The 18806-nt window shown below is 48.7% G+C and overlaps 6 protein-coding genes across 6 annotated transcripts; 2 read left to right on the top strand and 4 right to left on the bottom strand.

The window, feature by feature from the left end:
• Positions 1 to 43: 43 nt before the first annotated feature.
• AtWU_05015 (RNA-directed DNA polymerase (Reverse transcriptase)) lies at positions 44 to 2707 on the top strand (the record flags this gene model as incomplete). Its single annotated transcript, XM_035500125.1, has 1 exon — positions 44 to 2707. The coding sequence occupies one exon, from the start codon at positions 44 to 46 to the stop codon at positions 2705 to 2707; it is 2664 nt and encodes an 887-aa protein (XP_035356018.1).
• A 1263-nt stretch (positions 2708 to 3970) lies between these two features.
• On the top strand, positions 3971 to 6104 carry AtWU_05016 (FAD-dependent oxidoreductase; the record flags this gene model as incomplete). Its single annotated transcript, XM_035500126.1, has 4 exons — positions 3971 to 4395; positions 4455 to 4954; positions 5016 to 5620; positions 5670 to 6104. The coding sequence occupies 4 exons, from the start codon at positions 3971 to 3973 to the stop codon at positions 6102 to 6104; spliced, it is 1965 nt and encodes a 654-aa protein (XP_035356019.1).
• A 5326-nt stretch (positions 6105 to 11430) lies between these two features.
• On the bottom strand, positions 11431 to 13058 carry AtWU_05017 (cytochrome P450; the record flags this gene model as incomplete). The annotated part of the gene is made up of 3 exons (XM_035500127.1): positions 11431 to 11527; positions 11584 to 11872; positions 11930 to 13058. The coding sequence occupies 3 exons, from the start codon at positions 13056 to 13058 to the stop codon at positions 11431 to 11433; spliced, it is 1515 nt and encodes a 504-aa protein (XP_035356020.1).
• Positions 13059 to 14206: 1148 nt separating this feature from the next.
• Positions 14207 to 14644, bottom strand: AtWU_05018 (uncharacterized protein; the record flags this gene model as incomplete). The annotated part of the gene is made up of 1 exon (XM_035500128.1): positions 14207 to 14644. One exon carries the CDS (start codon positions 14642 to 14644, stop codon positions 14207 to 14209), a length of 438 nt encoding a protein of 145 aa, XP_035356021.1.
• Positions 14645 to 15596: 952 nt separating this feature from the next.
• Positions 15597 to 15978, bottom strand: AtWU_05019 (transcription factor domain family protein; the record flags this gene model as incomplete). Its single annotated transcript, XM_035500129.1, has 3 exons — positions 15597 to 15711; positions 15788 to 15858; positions 15925 to 15978. 3 exons carry the CDS (start codon positions 15976 to 15978, stop codon positions 15597 to 15599), a joined length of 240 nt encoding a protein of 79 aa, XP_035356022.1.
• Positions 15979 to 17910: 1932 nt separating this feature from the next.
• AtWU_05020 (A4/G1 family peptidase) lies at positions 17911 to 18777 on the bottom strand (the record flags this gene model as incomplete). Its single annotated transcript, XM_035500130.1, has 1 exon — positions 17911 to 18777. One exon carries the CDS (start codon positions 18775 to 18777, stop codon positions 17911 to 17913), a length of 867 nt encoding a protein of 288 aa, XP_035356023.1.
• Positions 18778 to 18806: the final 29 nt, after the last annotated feature.

The raw sequence follows: 18806 nt of genomic DNA on the forward strand, positions 1-18806 counted from the left end.
CGTTAATCGATGAAATTTTAGTCGAGAATCGTGCAGCTCTATAATGGCCCCTGCAGTATCCGCCCTCTCGCAAACCCTGCGGTCCCTGACTCAGAGCAAAATTCGTGAGCTCGAGAAGCGACGCAAAATCTATGAGGCTGATAAGGCTGCTATTCTAGAGGCGACCCATGCCACTCAGGACCCTCGTCAGCGACTCGAGCACCTGCTCGAGGGAGTAAGAGAGCTCTGCCCGTCGGCGTCTAGCGATCCCACTATGGTTAACATTGAGCGGTGGCTACATCAATCAATCTACGACTCGTCAATCCCGCCAGGAAAATTGCAGGAATTTGAGGCTCAGCTTCTCAGGAAACTCAACATCCAAAGTCGAAAGCTAGGCCTGGCTGACCTGTACTCGCGGCTGCTGACGGAATGGGTGGACCCGCCTGTTGCGGCGCCCCAGGATGAGAGCGAGATGGCGGTCGACGACGACTACATGGTTGTGGATGAGCGACAGAAGCAGCGTCTGCAGCAACTGTGTGATCAATTTGATGCGTCCGTTTTCGAGCCGTTGGAGACAAACGAATGGCAGATACGGGCCTTCCTTGATGATCTTTTTCCGGATGAGGAGAGTGTGAATGCCTTGGTCTATCTTCGCAAACAGGTCAGGAACGATACCACATCATTTTGGGAAGAACAAGAGCCTTTTACCGCGCAATCTGTAGAATATTGTGTGCGTGGACTCTTGAATGAAGAACTTCTCAGTGAGGAGAAGAGGGAGATTATGAATTCGTTTCTGAAGACACCGGTCGCTCTGACTGAGATCGCCGATGTCTTGAATATGCGATACAGTGATATCGAAAACTGGGCCTGGCATGCTGGGAAAAACGGTATTCCTGTTGTCCCCCGGCAGCAGGCAAATGGGAAGTATCGCATTTGGATGGACGAGGATCTCCTGCAGTTGATTTTCCTGCAGTATATCGGCACGCGACATTGTAACATTCTAAAGCGTCTATTGTCAAGGTTTGTCCAAAAGGACTCGGTGTGGAACTGGAAACCCGAGCGACAGATAACGACACGCGATCGCCTTCGACGGAAATACTACATGGGTAATGACGAAGTATATTCAACTGCTGAGGAGTTGCGGTTCACAGAGTACCTGGAAACTTACTTCTTGTCGCAGCTGCCAAAATCAGAGAGAACATTGAGTGAGAAGGGCAATTCATATGATGATGACAATGAAGATGCTGGGAAAAGCCCAACAAGGCACGAGGGAAAGAATTTCCGACAGCAACTGCTACGAAAGATTGCCACGGAGGCGCTTGTCCGTCGACACTTGCACGGTGCAGCAGTGGTGGTCCAATCCGACATGAAATGGTACGCCACTTGTCTGCCGCACAGTACAATTGTCATTATCATGAAGTATGTTGGGTTCCCAAAGAGGTGGATTGACTTCTATCACCGTTATCTGGAAGCGCCCCTGAACATGGACAGCTCCTATGAGGGGCGTGAGCCAGTTGGACCACGCATCAGGAAGCGGGGAATTCCATTCTCACATGCCGCTGAGAAAATGCTTGGAGAAATGATCCTCTTTTTCATGGATTTAGCAGTAAATCGCGAAACGGGCTTGCTCTTATACCGCCTGCATGATGACCTGTGGTTGTGCGGCGAGCCAGCCAAGTGTGTACGAGCATGGGAAGTGATGGGTAACTTCGCCAAGGTCACAGGGCTGGAGTTTAATTACAGCAAAACTGGGTCGGCTTATCTGGCTGAGTACAGAGATCCCAAAATCGCTGCCCAGCTCCCGAAAGGTTCAGTCACATTTGGATTTCTGAAACTGGATGCAGACACCGAGACGTGGGTGATTGACGAGACCCTTGTCGATGCGCACGTCCAGCAACTCAAACAGCAACTAGATCGCTGCGATAGTGTAATATCCTGGGTCCGCACATGGAACAGCTGCATCGGAAGGTTCTTCAAGAATACCTTCGGTCAGCCTGCCTACTGCTTTGGGGAGCCTCATGTACGTGCCATTTTGACCACGTACAAGAAGATCCAAGATAGGATTTTGAATGACTCGGCATCAACAAGTATTCCGGAACATCTGCGGGCAATTATCACAGGACGGCTTGGTGAATTTGAAATTCCGGATGCTTTCTTTTTCTTCCCCGAAGAACTGGGTGGACTCGGCCTACGCAATCCCTTCACCTCCGTGCTCCTGGTTGAGGGTATTATGGGTGAGCCACCGCTAGCGAGGATAAAGCAATATCTAGAGGAAGAGAAAACCTTGTATTCTCAACGAAAAAAGACGTTCGAAGACTTGAGCGATCAACGAAGGCGAAAGATGCTAGAGACATGTGTTTCCAATGCAGATCTTGACGGCGACTTGGTGACCGAGCGAGAGATCCATACGTTCATGTCATTCGAGGAATTCTCTGGATTCCGCGAAACTGCAAGTGGCAATCTCAGACGGATGTATATCGATTTGATGTGCGTTCCGACAATGCAACCACTTAATGAATCACCGGAGCTTGAGAAAGCTTTACGGAAGACACTAACCCAAGGGCAAGTTGGCAACTTGGACAGTGAAGAGCTATGGCACTTGCAATTATATGCCGGAGAGGTGCTAGAGAAACTGGGAGGTCTCAGACTTGTGGATCAGAAGTTCCTGCCCGTTGGAGTTCTGGGGATGGTGAAGGAAACTCGGGTCAAGTGGCAAATGGTGCTCTGACATATCGTCTTCTTATGAGCTCTAATTTTCTGAATCATAGTTAGTTATACAGTCTAAGTAGCGAATAATTTGGTCTGTTACACTCACACTCAAGGGTCTTGGTTACTAACACATGCCTGAAATAATGCCATCCGTAGACTTACAACAGAAAACAAAGGCAACAGAGTAATGTACTCAGAGAGAGGAACATCGTCGATGCCTTTTTCATATTTCTGCAAGGATCAGCTTCGTGCAAAGTCAATGAGAGTAACCTATCCAATTGCATCTGCCCGTTCTCGTGTATGGCGTTTAGTGTCCCAATAGTATATGCATCAATGTCTGCACTAAACTGCTACTCAGTCACATTAACCTATCAGTGTTTATACCCCGGGGGCCAGAATTGTGTCGAAAATGAAAATCGGTGGTGACCAGTCGCGCTAATTCAGCCGCGGCTGACTAGCGGCGATGGGAATCGATAGCTGCATGCCGACAGATTATTGCGATTTGCGACGCGGGTGCCGTCCCCACATTTATGAACAATAGTTTGGAGCTGGCTTTGACTATATTGCTTTTTCTTGCAGAGTGTCCTGGAGGTTGGGTGAGTCGCTTGCAGTTAGCGATTGCATATCGCCAATGTTTTGTCGATCTGTCGCGTCTGCTAAATACCACAATACTTGGAGCCGGACACCCATCCTGTATAGTAGAATTGCGTGTTCTTGTTTTCATGAGAGTAAGCTAGTTTAAAAGTGACCGGATATTTCAATACCAGTTAGTCAGACCATGAGTGTTTCGGTGGAATAAGCGGTGTACACCGATATGTTCAGCTGAGTATGATAGCCTGCAAGTTGGGGAATCATCGTCCGTGAAACCCAAACAAGGGTAGCTTATTGTCGCAAGATAAGATAATACTTGGTGATTACGATCCCTCTGTTATAGAGTAGGGAACGACATAGGAAGCTGTCGATGACCTCACGACTTCCAGAGTATTCAATTTCAACCTCCGCGGGCCCCGTACGTCATAAGGCCACTGAAAAGACACTGTTAAGCACATTGTGACAGATCCAAGATCAATAATGTTTATTGTAAAAGAACGTGAGGGTGGCGATCGACGATCTGAACCTATTAGCGTCTCATTCAGCCGCTAGCCGCGGAATACTTATAGTACTAGAGAAGCCACTGCCCGTCCTTAATTTTGCGTTCGCAGCTGGCCTGTGGCTTCTCTTTTCCCATAGTGAGTCGGTAGTAACCATGAAGGGGTATTTTTTGCGGGGATTGGTCATCTCAATGGTGGCTCCCGCAGCATATGCACAGGCTACAAGGGCTATAGCTTCGCTGAGTGCAGCAGCGGCAACTGTGACAACGAGCCCTTCTGCTGCACCGCCCTTGTTTCCTTATGAAGCAGTACAGCTGACTGAGAGTGCATTGGCTAGAGCTGATACCGCCCTTAATAATGCGAGTCTATCGAGGATATTTGCTTTCGGGGCAAGTAACTCGACTAACAGCAGCGGAACCCCCCAGCATCGTTGCAAGGTCATGCCAGGGGATGCGACATGGCCAACCGAATCGACCTGGAGTGTTTTTGACCAGTTGCTTGGTGGGAGTTTGCTTAAGCCTGCACCTTTGGCAGCGTCCTGCTACCCGAATTGGCCCGAATATAACACCGAGCAATGTTCTGAGGTAACATCGAACTGGCTCGACAATTCTCTGCAGTGAGTATATCAGTGCCATACTTCCGCGTCAAGGTAACTTCATGCTGAGAAGTATTCAGCTACGATGATCCTAGCTCCATCATGGCACCCTTGGATGAGGGTCGCTCGTGCATGCCCATAGGGTACAACTATACCAGCACCTGTACGCAAGGCGCTTACCCTACGTACGTCGTCAACGTATCCACTGTTGCTCAGATTCAGTTGGCCGTGAACTTTGCCCGAAACCAGAACCTTCGCTTGATAGTCAAGAACACCGGTCACGACTTTAACGGCAAGCCATCAGGAAAAGGAGGTTTGTCGATTTGGACGCACCGACTCAAAAACAAGGCTTTCTACCCCTCTTTCACGTCTGACGGTGGTTATGTTGGACCTGCTATGAAGCTCGGAGCTGGGGTTCAAGTTTCGGAGGCGTATGACTTCGGGAAAGCGTTGAATGTGACCGTCATCGGAGGCGGATGTCTCTCTGTTGGAGTTGCTGGTGGCTTCACACTTGGTGGAGGCCACTCGCCATTGAGCAGCATGTATGGCATGGCGGCAGATCAGGTTTTGGCTCTGGAAGGTTGGTTACCCCTGTGACTCAACATATCATCATTGGTGACAGTTCACTGATCAATCTTCAGTTGTCTTGGCGGACGGTCGCTTTATTACTGCAACTTCCAAGCAGAACTCAGACGTCTTCTGGATGCTTCTCGGTGGTGGAGGCAGCACAATTGGCGTGGTAACATCCATGACCATCAAGGCTTATCCGAAATTGCCCACGACAATCGTAACTTTCAACTGGACGATGAACGACACTCCAAATGCTGAAGCGTTCTGGGCCGCTTTCCAGTCTTACCTAGACCACTTCGAGAACTTTGTCAACGCTGGAACATATGGATACTATTTGCTGGGATCCTCGGCAGCTGAGAACGGGCAAGCTTCTTCCAATGACACTGACTACAACTTCCGCATGGTCTCCTTTGTTGCGCCCAACATGACCATTCCACAGACGCAGAACCTTCTCAGACCTTGGTTCAATACCCTCAATAGCCTTAACGTCAGCTTCACTCCCGTTTACAGCCATTCGGATAGCTTCTATGAAGTCTGGGAGGAGGATAACTTCCCTCTGGAAACAGGTGGACTAGACATATACAAGTTGGCTTCACGTCTTCTGCCTCGAAATGTCTTCGAGAACGAGGACCTCCGGAACAAAAACTTCCTTGCTCAAAAGGACGCCATTGACAAGGTATGCTGACTGTTCAAATAGTATTCGCATTAGTTACTGACCTTAGAAGGGCTTATTCATCATGGGCTTCCACATCAGTGGTAAAGGAAGCGCCGTCGAGCCGCCGACGAACATTGCAGTTTTGCCGGCATGGCGTGACGCTCTTTCTCACGTCATCGTCGCAACCGAATGGGAGTTCACCTCGAGCTGGGAAACAGTCAAGAATTCTTCACTCTTTGTGACGAACTGGATGGAAGCTCTGCGGGAGATCTCTCCCGACTCTGGCGCGTATATAAATGAGGGTGATTTGTTGGAGCCTAACTTCCAGCAGGCATTCTATGGTGCCAACTACCCGCGGCTGTATGAGTTGAAGCAGAAGTACGACCCGACCGGGTTGTTCTTCGCTCTTACAGCGGTGGGATCGGAGGACTGGGAAGTTCAAGTCACGGATCCTTTGCCGTATTCGTGGAACAATAATGGGCGGTTGTGTCCGAGATCTTCTTGAAGAGGGGTGAGGTCAGTGCACGAATGATACGTGAAGAGTAGCGCTTAGAGCCATCAAAATATTCACTGCTATCGTACTTGTTCTCGGTGGAAGGACAGGGGTATAGAGCGGTTGTCAGTCAATGCAGGCAAACAATTAGAGACAATAATCAGATGATTGATTCCCCATGGTCGAATTGATTCCAAGGCAAGGATAGAACGTCAGGATAAGGTGAAGAATGTCGGGAGGACAAAGGTGACACCAACACCGCCGGGGGACAACTCGAGGCTGCAGACCGAGAACGTGACTTTCTCGATTCAGCTAGCCCCAACGACGACAACGAACATAGACAAGTATCAGATTCAGCTCTGACAGGATTGGAAGCACATCCCTTGGTTCTTCGAGCGCATAAACAGCTGTACATTGTCCCTCTTCCTCGACCTGAACCACGAGAACAATAGCCTTCTCTGACCCAATAGTCAAGCATGTGCTATTACCACATGATGAACGAAAACCCGAAGAGCTATCCTCGACAACGATCTATGATAGACGAGCAACTTTTTCGATTATTACGTGTGCATCTCATGAATGACTCACTCGAGGCAACTAAAGAATAGATCTACAACCGCGACAGTCGCCAAAATCTACCTCTCCCCGAAACCCCAGCTAGCAGCCCAAACCAGGATAGCCCACGCGCCGAACGCGACGCAGCTGAGCCCGCAGGCCAAACTGTCCAGTCATTTGCCAACAATCTGGTCTGCATCTGCCCTATGTGTCAGCAACTGCCTCGGCGAAAAGATTGTCCAACAATCAAAGAAATTCCTCAATTGATACTGGTGAAACGACGGCGGCTAAATGAGTCGGGCTGCAGTCACCAGATAGACCCTCGCGCACATACAAATTACATCATCAGTCATATGAGCGAAGAAAAAAAACGAAAAAGGCAAAAGGACATGATGCATGAAATAGATGGGGCCAAGCAGCCAACCTCCCAAATCAGTTACTGGTCGCGGTACTTTATGGCAAGAAGGCATGGTACTTTTGCTCGAGGGCCTACATACAGGGGGGAAAAGGGATCGGCGTGGACCCATCTTTTGTACGGAGGGTTCGGAAGTCTCCGCGGCGAACGGCAAGTGCAATAGTACTTTTGGCCGCATCAGATCGGAGACACCCGGTGGAGCCACCAGTGCTTCAATTTCTACTAGTAGTATTGGGATGTGGCAGGACTCGTAATTGAGGTCTGTCTAGAAACTGAGTCTGGCCCCCAACGGAACTGGGCTCTTTTGCTTGGTGGGACGGTTTATTGATTTTGTTTCTGTTTATATACTGGGGAATAAATTATCTCGGCGGTCGGGATGGTTCCAATACGATGTATCTAGTAAGTGTGGCGTGCTGACGTTGGTAGGTCCCGTCAGCGATAGGAACTAGTTCCATTTCGAACTTCGTGGCGGTGCTGTTGTTCCTCTCTTCCTCCTCTTCCTTCCTCCCCGGGTACTAGGTGGGTGGGAGAGGTAAGAACGTCATCCTACATATCACTCTGGTTCTTCTATGGTCGAACACCAGCTGAGCTCTTCGTATGATTAGGCAACAAAGGGTACACCGGCAGCTGTGACGTCAGGGATTAATCTAATTTAGGGCGCATGGACAGTGTCACCCCACGCTATGAATTTAGCTCATCACAGGGCGTTCATTCGTAACAGGGGCAGCTGAAGGATAGATACATTGTCATAATTCAAGTAGAAAGAGACGTTGGTTAGCTTATATGACCTTTATCTGTGTCAAATAAAGAAAGGTTTATCAACTTTTGAAATTTCCGGACTGGTAGATGGTATATAATGAAACAACGCTGATCCGCTCACGACAAGAGAAATGCAATCAAAAAAATGAGGCCAATAAACGTAAAAATGCGGAAATTTGGGAAAGTCAAGTAAAAAGGGAGATCAACACGAAGTGAAGAAAAAGCAAGCAGATGCCGAACAAGAAGAAAGAGTCCAGAAATAACAGAGTTCCGATAAACACCCGGCATCGCCATTTCTCCGGAAGTTCATCAGTTATCGCTAGCTTGAAGGAGATTGCTTTGGTCGGTTGATTATGCGTTTCTTCTCTTGTTCTAGAAGTTCTAGGGCGTTAGATGATGCACAAAAGAAAGCAATAATGGGCAGTACATACCTAAAGCTTCGTTGATCTGGCGCACAGTATCATCATGAATTTTGGCCCATTGGGCTTGGTATGTAGCCAGGTCCGGTAAATCAGAATGTGTGCCATTAGTGGCACGGCCAGAGCCATTGTTTCCGCTGGTGGCACTTCGGTCCATTGTGTGTTACTAGTATGTATGTTGTATGGTCGCCGCCTGAACACAAGTGAAAGAAGAAGACGTCCGTAAGGCCAGATTAAGCTTCGAAGAGGAGAGGGGTGGGTTGAACGCAAGATAAGCTCTCACTGGGAAGTGATCATTTTAAGTCGACCTGCTAGCAGGCTGTCGAGCATATTTATAGACAACTAAGTGGCCCCGACGTCAAGTCCATTCATCATTCCGGGTCTATCGACCTGATAATTCACTCTCCCGTGCCATGTGGCCGCCCGTCGACGAGGAGTCCACACCCTTGTGTATCGGCCTTGTTCGACAATTCCCTTGCATTCCGTGGAATGGACAAGATTTGTTATTTCAAAGAACTGAAGAGATGACCCGCTGCTGATGGGGGGGAAAAAGCTTCCCCGTTGTGGCAGAGTGGACAGGCGGTGGATATGCAGGTTAGCTTCTGTGGAATACCACCGTCCGACAATAATGCGCCAGGCCCTTCTTCCCAAAGGGAGCCCGTCGTGACCGACGAGTCCTTGGGACATCAGACTGGTCGGCTCCCGATTGGCCGGGGAAGTAGAGAGAAACCAACATCGGAATGAAGTCGAAGGGCGGGACGGAACACGTAGTTCGCAGGGTGAGGGTTTGTGTGACAGACTGTCGGGATCAACGGTTCTGGTCTGATTGGCTTCTTACTCTCCGATCCGTTCACGCGGATGGTCTTCCGGGCATACTAGTAGTTTTGATCCCGGGTATTGGGCACCGACGAGCCGGTTAGGCTATAGTAGCAATGAATCTATTGTGCGACAAGTGACGACGATGTTGGAGGAGTGGGCCAACTGAGACGGTCGCCGGGCGGAATCTAGAACTCAAACAGAAAGAAAGGGAGGACAGGCGACAAAGAAGAGAGAAAAAATGATGAGAAAAAGCAATGAGATGCAGATCGACACATCGATCCATGGAAGTTTCGCCCTTTCTTCTTTCGAGGTGTGTGGATGCGTTATTCGAGAAAGTCAGACATGTTTAATTCGGTGGGTATCGCGATTGATCATGTTTCCGATCGGCTGGACCGCGGCGGATGGAGTCCGTCAGCCCGTCTATTGAACCACATCTGCGCAAAAAATGGCTGGCAATTACTTCAGGCGATCAATAGTCCAATCGGGGAAGCAATTCCGTTGTCCATCTTGCAGGACCCTGAGATCCACCACTGACCACAGCTTCATGAATACTTTAGAATGCCGGAAAAAGCACCATTGGCAGATAAAATTGTGGGACGGGAATCTTCTAGGCCTCCTTTTCACCGCCACTTCCGTCGCCCTGTTAATCAGTATTTCCAGCCTCAAGGAAAAGGAACCCAAGGCTCAAAGAACGGCCTGTGGAAGGAAGCCTGTGAGGGTTGAGTTCACCGCCATAAGCGTCAGAACCAACGAACGATGATAAATACTAACCTCCCATCTCTGTGGCTGGCCATTGGATCTGAATGTTGTGGAACCCGGCTGGGTTCCTGATACTAAATGACTAGTAGGATTTAGAGCTGGTGCGAAAGCATGGCAAACCAACAGGCATCTTTCCAGGTACCAGCCGTCATCGCATGCAAACCCATCATATGACAGGATACATCTCAGCCTCGTTTCACCCGACGACAGGTACAGAGCGCGGGTTTGATACGCTAGACGTGGCCTGTCATGTCGGTTTGCCTAGTGACGAGTTCCCTATTTCGTTATAAGCTCGACTACCTAGCCAGACGGGCAGATATATGTGATGCTGCTGTGTCACGCCCAGTTGTTATAAGGCAGCGGGCCCCGGTTGCATGTTTTCCTTGGCTTGGGCTTCCCTTTGTTTCCGTTCTTCGTCACCTACTAATAATAGGTAATCATGTCGACGCCCACGAATTTTGTGTTCCGTCTCCTTTCTTTCCGATACTTTTCTTGCCGCCCCCTTTGCTCCGGTTTTCTTGTGCGACATCAGGCTTTTCGTATGGTTTCGCTATACAGCCCATGGCCTTGTTGAGTCTGCAGTAGTTCCCCACATAACAGCATCCAGCAAACCCGCTATCGAGTGAGACATCCATTGTCCCTCTACCCGAGATCCCTGAGGGTTGAGACGGACTCAGCCCATTGAACAGCCCAACCAGTCAGTGATGCGTATCATGGTTCTCATGGTCTGGAATGTGTCAGTGACTGTAGCCTTCGTACTGTGGAGCGAAGGACAAAGGATGTCATCAACCTATTAAACACTTGTTAGAATAATCTGACGTACAGCAACTAAATGTTCTTGGGCTACTAGGGGATAGCAAGGGGGGTTGTACGTACCTACCTCATCTCGCCTGACTGAAGCTGTGGCAACTATAGCACCTGTAAGGAGTCGGTCATGCAAAGTTACCTCGCTGACATAGAGTTCGTTTCCTCCATGTTTCTGCAGCAAAACAACTCAAGACAAAGGGCAGATACTAAGTCTGTTGTGCGTATAACCACTGACATATTCCATGATATGATGCATCACTGACTTGTTTGGCTGTTTGACATGCCGGATCTGTCTGAACCCTCGGGGATCTCGCGAAGGGAAACAACGAAATGCCTCACTTGATAGCGATTCTGCTGGATGTTTTTACTCCGTCTAATCATCTTTCTTATTGTTCCCCAAGATATCTTAGAATGATGTTAGTTGTCATGGTAGTAGTGGTGGTGGTCAGAGACTACATGGACACAGGTGGTAAAGGATCTGGTCATACCTGGCTCCAGTGCATAAAATATCTCCACATAATACATAGCGAAGTATTAGGCTCTTCTGAGCTGCCGCACATGTCAGACACATCCATGCTACCGAGTCCTCCCTGGCATAGAACTGCCTTCCCTCCAAGTCAGGTACCCGGACAAGATCTCGTGACCAACTGGCACCTGACTATTCTTTGCTTGTGACACTGGCAGCGCCTACCCCGAGTTGATACAGTTCTATTAGAATTGCACAAAAACATGAATACTCAAATTCACCAACTATATACTGGAGGAGATACTATGTACGCAATACGCTTCTAATTCATCGCCGTCTCTACGAATTCAGACAGAAACAAGCAGGAATCATCTCAAAGCCACTTTCGTCCCATTCCTTGAACAAACGGTCAGTGTAAACTCCTCCACCCACGGCCCTGGATCCCTGCTTTCTAGCACAGAAAATCTCTGGGCTAGCCGAACCGTGACATACCCTGCCTCCGTTAGTGCATACTGTTGGCCAACGCAAATTCGTGGTCCCCCGTTGAATGGCAAGTACTCCCATCCCGGACGGATCTCAGCCCAACGTTCAGGCCGGAACTCATTTGCATCCGGGCCGAAAAAGTCTTCACGACGGTGAAGAGCATAGACATGATAGGCAACGATAGAGCCTTTTGGCACGAAAACAGGCGACTTGCCATCTGGCCCACCACCGCGCGGAAGTACTGTATCTGTGTTGGCAAAGCGCAAATTTGCTGGCACAACAGGGTGGAGGCGAAGAGCTACAGTGCCAAGTAAGCCATGTTTCATGAGACTTTTTGCGGGTCGGTACTACTTACATTCATTCAGGCAGAATTTCACATATGTCAGATTACGCAGTTGCTCGTACGACGGCGGGCGACCTTCTAGGAAAGAAACTTCCTCGCGCAATTTGTTCCAGATGCGAGGGTTCTTTGCCAGCATAAAGAACAGGTTGCTCAACAAGGATGCCGTGGTATCTCGCCCGGCCAGGAGAATATTCATTAGTTCGTCGCGAATCCGCCTTCGGTCTCCCGTCTGCTGGGCTAGACTATGCAGGAAAAGGTAATTTTTCTTTCCCTTTGCATCGTGACTATCCTCTTCGATAAATGGCTTCTGGTTGCTGGACTGCTCTCGCACTTTCAGTGCACTGTCGACGAATTGCTCCACCAATTTATGGCAGATATGATTGGACTCTTCTGCTTTGCGGTCGCGCCTGAGATATTTGAGCTTACCAAGGCGTAGGTTCATTGCGATGGCCTTTTGTGCATAATTGAAAGCTCCGGCAAAGTCCTGTTCTGTACTGTCACGGGTCCCAGCCAGTCGCTTCTTGAGGCTGTGCACGCTGTGCCCGAAGAGGAATTCCGTTGCAGAGTCGATGGTGAGCTCGAAGAATAACTCCTGTAGATCGACCGTTCTGCCATCGGTTGGGATCAGTGAGACCATTTCGTTGACGAGTTCCTCAAAAATATCCAAGTGCGCGACTTGCTCTTTCGCGAAATTGGGACGGACCATGGCACGCGACTGCGCCCAGTGCTCGCCGTCGGTGGTGAAGATGCCATGGCCCAAAAGCGGACCCATTGCATCGATACGGCCTGCCAAGCCATAATCCTTAAATCGGAGGGACAATATTGTCTTTATGTTCTCCGGCTCGCAAGTTATAACAAAATGGGTCAATCGTCGTTGTGTATATGTGTTGCCATATAGCTTAAATCGCTCGCTCAACCGCTCGAGAAGCTTATGTTTTCTTGCATTTCTAATCTGCTCAAGAAGAATATCGAGGCCGAAGATAGGATCCTTCTGAGGATAAGATGGTGGTGGTTGACAATTGTTCGCTTTCATTATACGACGATGCGTCCATTTCCGTTGCAGGTAGGTTATGGTATACCAAAGAAAGAGAGTGACAGTCGCAATCGTGAAAATAGGATGATCAACTTTGTTGAAATCCATGGTGAGCTACAATTCTGTCTGGAGATGAACAAGCGATGAAAATTCTGGGTTGACGGGCGACCAGAAGTCCTTTTAAGCAGCAATTGAGTGATGTATCAGATGATGGCAAGCTGCAGCTCCGGTGGCTACCACGGAGGGTATCTGCCGATCCTGGACCATACCTTGTAACTCGAGAATGCCTGAATCATTGGCGAACAGGGCCTCGTGTGGAGTAAGTACAGCCTCGGCAGCAGGATAAGACTGGCATGCTGACACAACCATCAAGTGAGATAGGAATGAGATGATAGCCTTTCAGCCATTCATGCCCTGTTTTGCGGGGTTCTTACTAGCGTTCAGCTAGGAAAGATGCTTGCAGGAAGGATCAATTCGACCTGAGTCACTCTAGTTGTGCAGCTCATCTCTCACGTGTCAACTTTCAATTTTCATATAATCACCGCAGCGTAAGCAGTTGAACGATAACAGCATGAAGGTTCCACGGCGAAGCCCCGAATGACATCACTCAAAGCGATGAAGATTTTTGCTTCTTCCATTGTTTGCTTTCTAATTCATTTTCGTTTCCTGTTATGCCCCTCAAGGCCCATGATGACCTGTTCCCGAGACGCAGAATCTCGGATCTTCCCTAACATTACAGCCGTACGCTCACCGAGATGTACGTACATAATCCAGCATAAGGCCAGCCTGCTTCAACCAAGTGGACAGGCCCTCAAGCGGTTCAATCGGGTGTAACCACTCCAAACTTAATCAGTAACAGTTGAAAGAGGTAGGCCTCACTCATTGGGGATCACGCTTGCCTGGCGACTGATGTGATAAGCACTAGAGACCCCACGCGACAATGCCACCACGAATGGGTGTTGCGTATTTTGTGGCCTATACGCATTCACGCAAGTACCGATAAACTATGGAGCTTGCTGCTTGGAGGCAAAAAATAGTTCAAGTGACGCCTTTTTAGCCCGGTGCTACCCCACACCGCAGCAACGCAGTCTCAACAACCGATCTCACTCCCAGCCACCAAGGCGTGAGATTACTTTCCACCTCGAGGATGACCATTGATGGAAACCTAGGAGAATTAATCGACATCTCACCAAGACTGAGCGAGCAAGAATATACGCATACATACTTTCCTTGTTTGAGAAAAGCAACAAACCCGATCACTGAGCATCGAGCAGCTGGTCATCACGGGCCTCCAAGCAAGCATCGGTCATCTTATCGATTGCATCCGCCCGCTCCGTGTCTGCGACCCAACCTCTGTCCACCAATCTGGCCAAGGCATCCCCCACCCAGTGCTGGCAGTTCCACTCCAAATCCAAATACCCATTGCGCACCGGCGTTCGTGCCACCGTCTCCCGAATGTCATCTTCCTCAACGGAGACCGACAAATCCGTCACCGGCACCGCACGCACCAAATCCCCAAGTTCCATCGGATCAGCCCCAGGATATTCCACATATCTGTAGAGACCCTGGGTACCTAGGATATGTAGGATACTGCGTTTTTGTGATGCGAATTGCACGTACAGAGCCGTGTGTCGGTATTCGCTGTAATCGAGGGGATCGCCTCTGTAGACGAGGATAAAGAGTCTGTGAGACATGCTCCCAGTAATTATCTGTTGGTATTCTGAAGAGTTCTCAACTAGACAAAAAAAAATCCCCCAAGAAACGGGGATAGCAATGGTAAATGATGATCAAGTATGGAGGGGCAATTAATGCGGTGGTCGCGTTAAAGAGATACGCCGACCGGGAAGAAGACACGCTAATCGTTATTGGGAAGTTGTGGATGGTGGGTTGGTACTGGTTCTGCCTGCCGAGATTTGTGTGTGCCTGAGCGCATCCAAGTCACACAACCAATCAGTATGCAAGATTTTCGAAAGTATCCAACATAGACTCGTAATTTCAGAGAAAAATAGCATTGTTTATATTTGGACAAGTATGATATGTGGCTTGCCTTTGCATTTACAGTGGCAACGGAAGGTTGCCCTGGAAGCTTCTGAAGGTTCCGGGAAAGTAAGCACACTATGCCTCACATGATACTAACTATCAGCCTTATACTTTGATCAATAAACTACTAATCATCAAACAGTTAAGTTTCCAATTAGACAATCAATTTTTAATGACAATTGCCGTTAGCCAAATCTTGAATAAGAAACCTTTGTATATTCTAGTAGGTATGCAACTACGCACAACCTGTTTACCGTGTCTATCAACGCAAAACGCTACGAACTTAAACATGCGACCTATAATAAGATCTTCAAGCTAAGCAGTACCCCACAAAATAGCAGAGATCTTACTTAGATCTTCAAGGATCAGCACTTAATCTGGGCACATGCATTTGAAGTGAAGAACAAGCAAACGTCAGGTCAAATTCCTGCGGTGTAAAGATACTCCGTCGCTATACCATCGTTATCATCCTCGTCATTAATGGGGAAGAAATAGAAGCTCACTCCCAACAATAACTGGTACAGCTACAGGAGATATCACCCTAAGCTACTCCCACTCAGCCTCAACGTGATCCTCCTCAGCGTTCCAAGGCTCTAAGCTTCGCACTTATTTCTTTCCGGTCGAGCCACCGTTTCCGCTGGGAGGAGTGTAGGTCGAACCACCACTTCCGTTGTTGTAGTAGGTGCTTCCATTGGGGTTGGAGTAGTAGTAAGATCCGTTGCTGAGAGAAAGGTATTAGAAGGGGTTTGGCTCGCTTTAGTAGAAGTATAGGTTGGGTATTGAGAGGAATAACTGACCTGTTCGAATAGTGGTAAGAGTTCGAGTTTGAGCTACCGGATCCGTAGTCGCGGGAGCACCAGTGGTTTCCCTTTTTTTTATTAGGTTGGGTTATTAGTCGTTGTTGTTGAGGGGGGATTTATGGCATGGAACTTACCTGGCTGTTGGTGCCGGAGCCCTTGTAGCTGAAGTCCTTTCCGGAGCTGGACATGGTTGTTGTTTGCGATTGTTTAATGGAGAAAAGATGTCAGATGGTCAGTAAAATGGGGTTTGGATGAAGAGTTGGAAGTTGGATAGAGGGGAGTGAGAAGGTTGGAAGTAAATTAAATAGAGGAATCTTAAATGGAAGGAGGGGCACGGCAGCAGTCGGCAACGAATCTTAGTTCCATGTCGTGAATATGGAACTTTCCCTTTTTTCCATTCACTATATCTATATTGGTGATTTGACTGGTATTATTTGACAGATATTGGGAGATTTATTACACGCATGTAGGTTAGTAGACCTGTCACGTGTCAAGGAGTTGAGTGATTGATGTATCGAATTTGCTGTGACTGAGTGGATAAGATCTTTAGTCATCATTGACTTCTAGATCTCCTTCTGTTTCAAATGAGTCTAGGCCATCGGCTGCGATATGATGGAGATACTATAATCGATACTATTTAGGACTAAGTACCAAGAGTTGGTCCGGCTGGAAAGCAGTCTACCCAAGTAGGAAGGCACTGCATTGGCTTATGCAATCTGCACAAGCTATTACGTCAGCATGTCACCTTCCATGCACATTCCCAATACGGAATAGTCACAATCAAGGGAAGTATGGCGACAGGTGGGATCTCTGCCTTATCCCAGCCTAGATCCTGTACCTGACAGCTTCAGGGTAACGGTATCGGACCCCGAGGTCCCTGCATTGGCTGCATTGCTAATAGAGCTTAATGACACGGACTCGCTTCAATCGATAAGGCTGCAGTTATCACGCTGCATTTGCAGAAACCTCTTGCCATGTCTGGCGAGAAGTTATCTATACGAGAAGCCCGTCCTTTCAAGAAACAGAAGACACTCTTCTCTGTCTAGCTAATGCTTTGTCCATCGTGCAAGAACAAGGTGCTCAGAGGTGGTATGTCACATCATCCATAGCTGACATCTTCAGAACATCGTTGTCCCGGACGAAGAGACACTCACACTTACAAAGGTAGTGAAGTACTTCACCAACGTGTTTCGTACACAGCGCCTAAGTCTTCTTCAATGATTTACTACTACAAAATAAGGTGTGGCTCTACTCTGCTGCATATACGGATCACGTGTCTCTTCTCAACGTCATGTCTTCCAAAAAGCATCAAAGTTCTGACGGCCTACACTCATCACTGCAATCAGGCTATCTTAATTATGTTGCCCCTAGGCATCTGAATTGTGTTTTGTAGGCCCCTATCTTATTTTCGAATTATGAATTTGCCTGGAATTGCACTTACCAAGCATTGGCTGTGCTTGAGTTTTGTTTGGCTATGTCTCTATCGCGATGGCTCGAGCACTATTTCCGGAAAAGGCAACCCAGGTCATCCTTCATCTCCCTTAACAAAGCTGTAACTAACTTCAATGCCCCTATAAGATCTATTAAAGTGTTTTCGGTTCTCTCTTCGTCATTAACCCCATACTGCCGATCCTTGGGTTCATGCTAAGAGCCTTCCAACATGCCATCCACGACCCTACGCTTCCACCCGACTCTCCCAACCTCTGTCTAAATTAGGCTGTTCATAAAAATAATCAGTTTGAGGCATTCAAATAAACTATATAGATCCGCCATGTATACAAGCTTTTACAAATCTATGATCGACAGAGCAAAAGCACTTACACAGCCGAGCTGCGAGATCGCTCTAGCGGTCTTCGGATCTTCAGATCGACAGCACAACTTCAAAATACCTTCTACAATCTACTAGATGAGGAACATTTATTTTCAGCATCGCGCGCGCATTTATTTTTTTCCACTCAAAGTAGGTACAATCACTCAAAATCATCAACAGAAGCAGAATTAACAACTCAACAAGATCAGATCAATCCGGATAGCTCATCACTCATTTTTCATTCATCCCCAGGGCTTGTCGTCGAGACAAAGACATTGAAGCGACCGATATCTCATACATAGAGATGCATTTAAACGTAGGTGACAGTGACACTGTCGCCAGAGACAGAGGTCTCGGTGAGGACAGTACCATCCTGCTCGATGTCCATGACAGTGGCGTCAGAGGGACCGACAGTAGAGCCGCCGCTAGTGGCCTCAGCGTTGGTGAAGGTAACGGAGCCGAAGTCAGCGAAAGCAACAAGGGAGTCACCAGACTCAAAGTCTTCAACGATCCATTCGGCGTTGGTCTCGCAAAGGTCACCCTCAACGTTGCCGCTGAAGGTGTGGGTGACGGACTGGCCAGTGGTCAGGTTCTCAATGGTGGCGCTACCGCTGCTCTTGCTGGTGGCCTCGACAGTGACCTTGATGCTGTCACCCTCGGAGATGGTGATGTCGTCGAAGTCGTAGGCGTAGTCAGGGTACCACTCGTACCAGGCATCGTAGGAAGTCTGGCCATCCTCGTAGCAGAAGTCGACACCGGTCTGGAGGATAGCGGTTTCGCAGGTGTCACCGTCGATACCAACCCAGGCAGAGGCGCAGTACTCCTCGGACTGTCTCTTGTTCTTGTAGTAGCCGTAGCCGTAGCCACCACCGTAGCCACCACCGTAGCCACTGGAGCCGCTAGAGCCAGCAGAGACACTGGGGACAGTGAACTCGCCAGTGACCTTGGTGTAGTCATCGCCGATCAGAACGGCACCAGCCCAGTTGGAGCTGTACTCCTCGTTAGAGGTGCCGTTCAGCTTGAGGATCTCCTTGTCGGAACCGGGGATGTAGGGAGGGTTGCTGTGGCGCTTGGCAGCGGCGCGGGCCTCCTTGCGAGCACGGCGCTTCTCAGTGAGAGGAGCAGCCAGAGCGGCAGTGGCGAAGAGGGAGCCGGTAAGGATAGCAGAGAACTTCATTTTGACGTTTGGAGGATTGGTTTCTTCGA

The sequence above is a fragment of the Aspergillus tubingensis genome (assembly GCF_013340325.1).
Source record: "Aspergillus tubingensis WU-2223L DNA, scaffold_7, whole genome shotgun sequence".
Taxonomy (NCBI): Eukaryota; Fungi; Ascomycota; class Eurotiomycetes; order Eurotiales; family Aspergillaceae; genus Aspergillus; species Aspergillus tubingensis.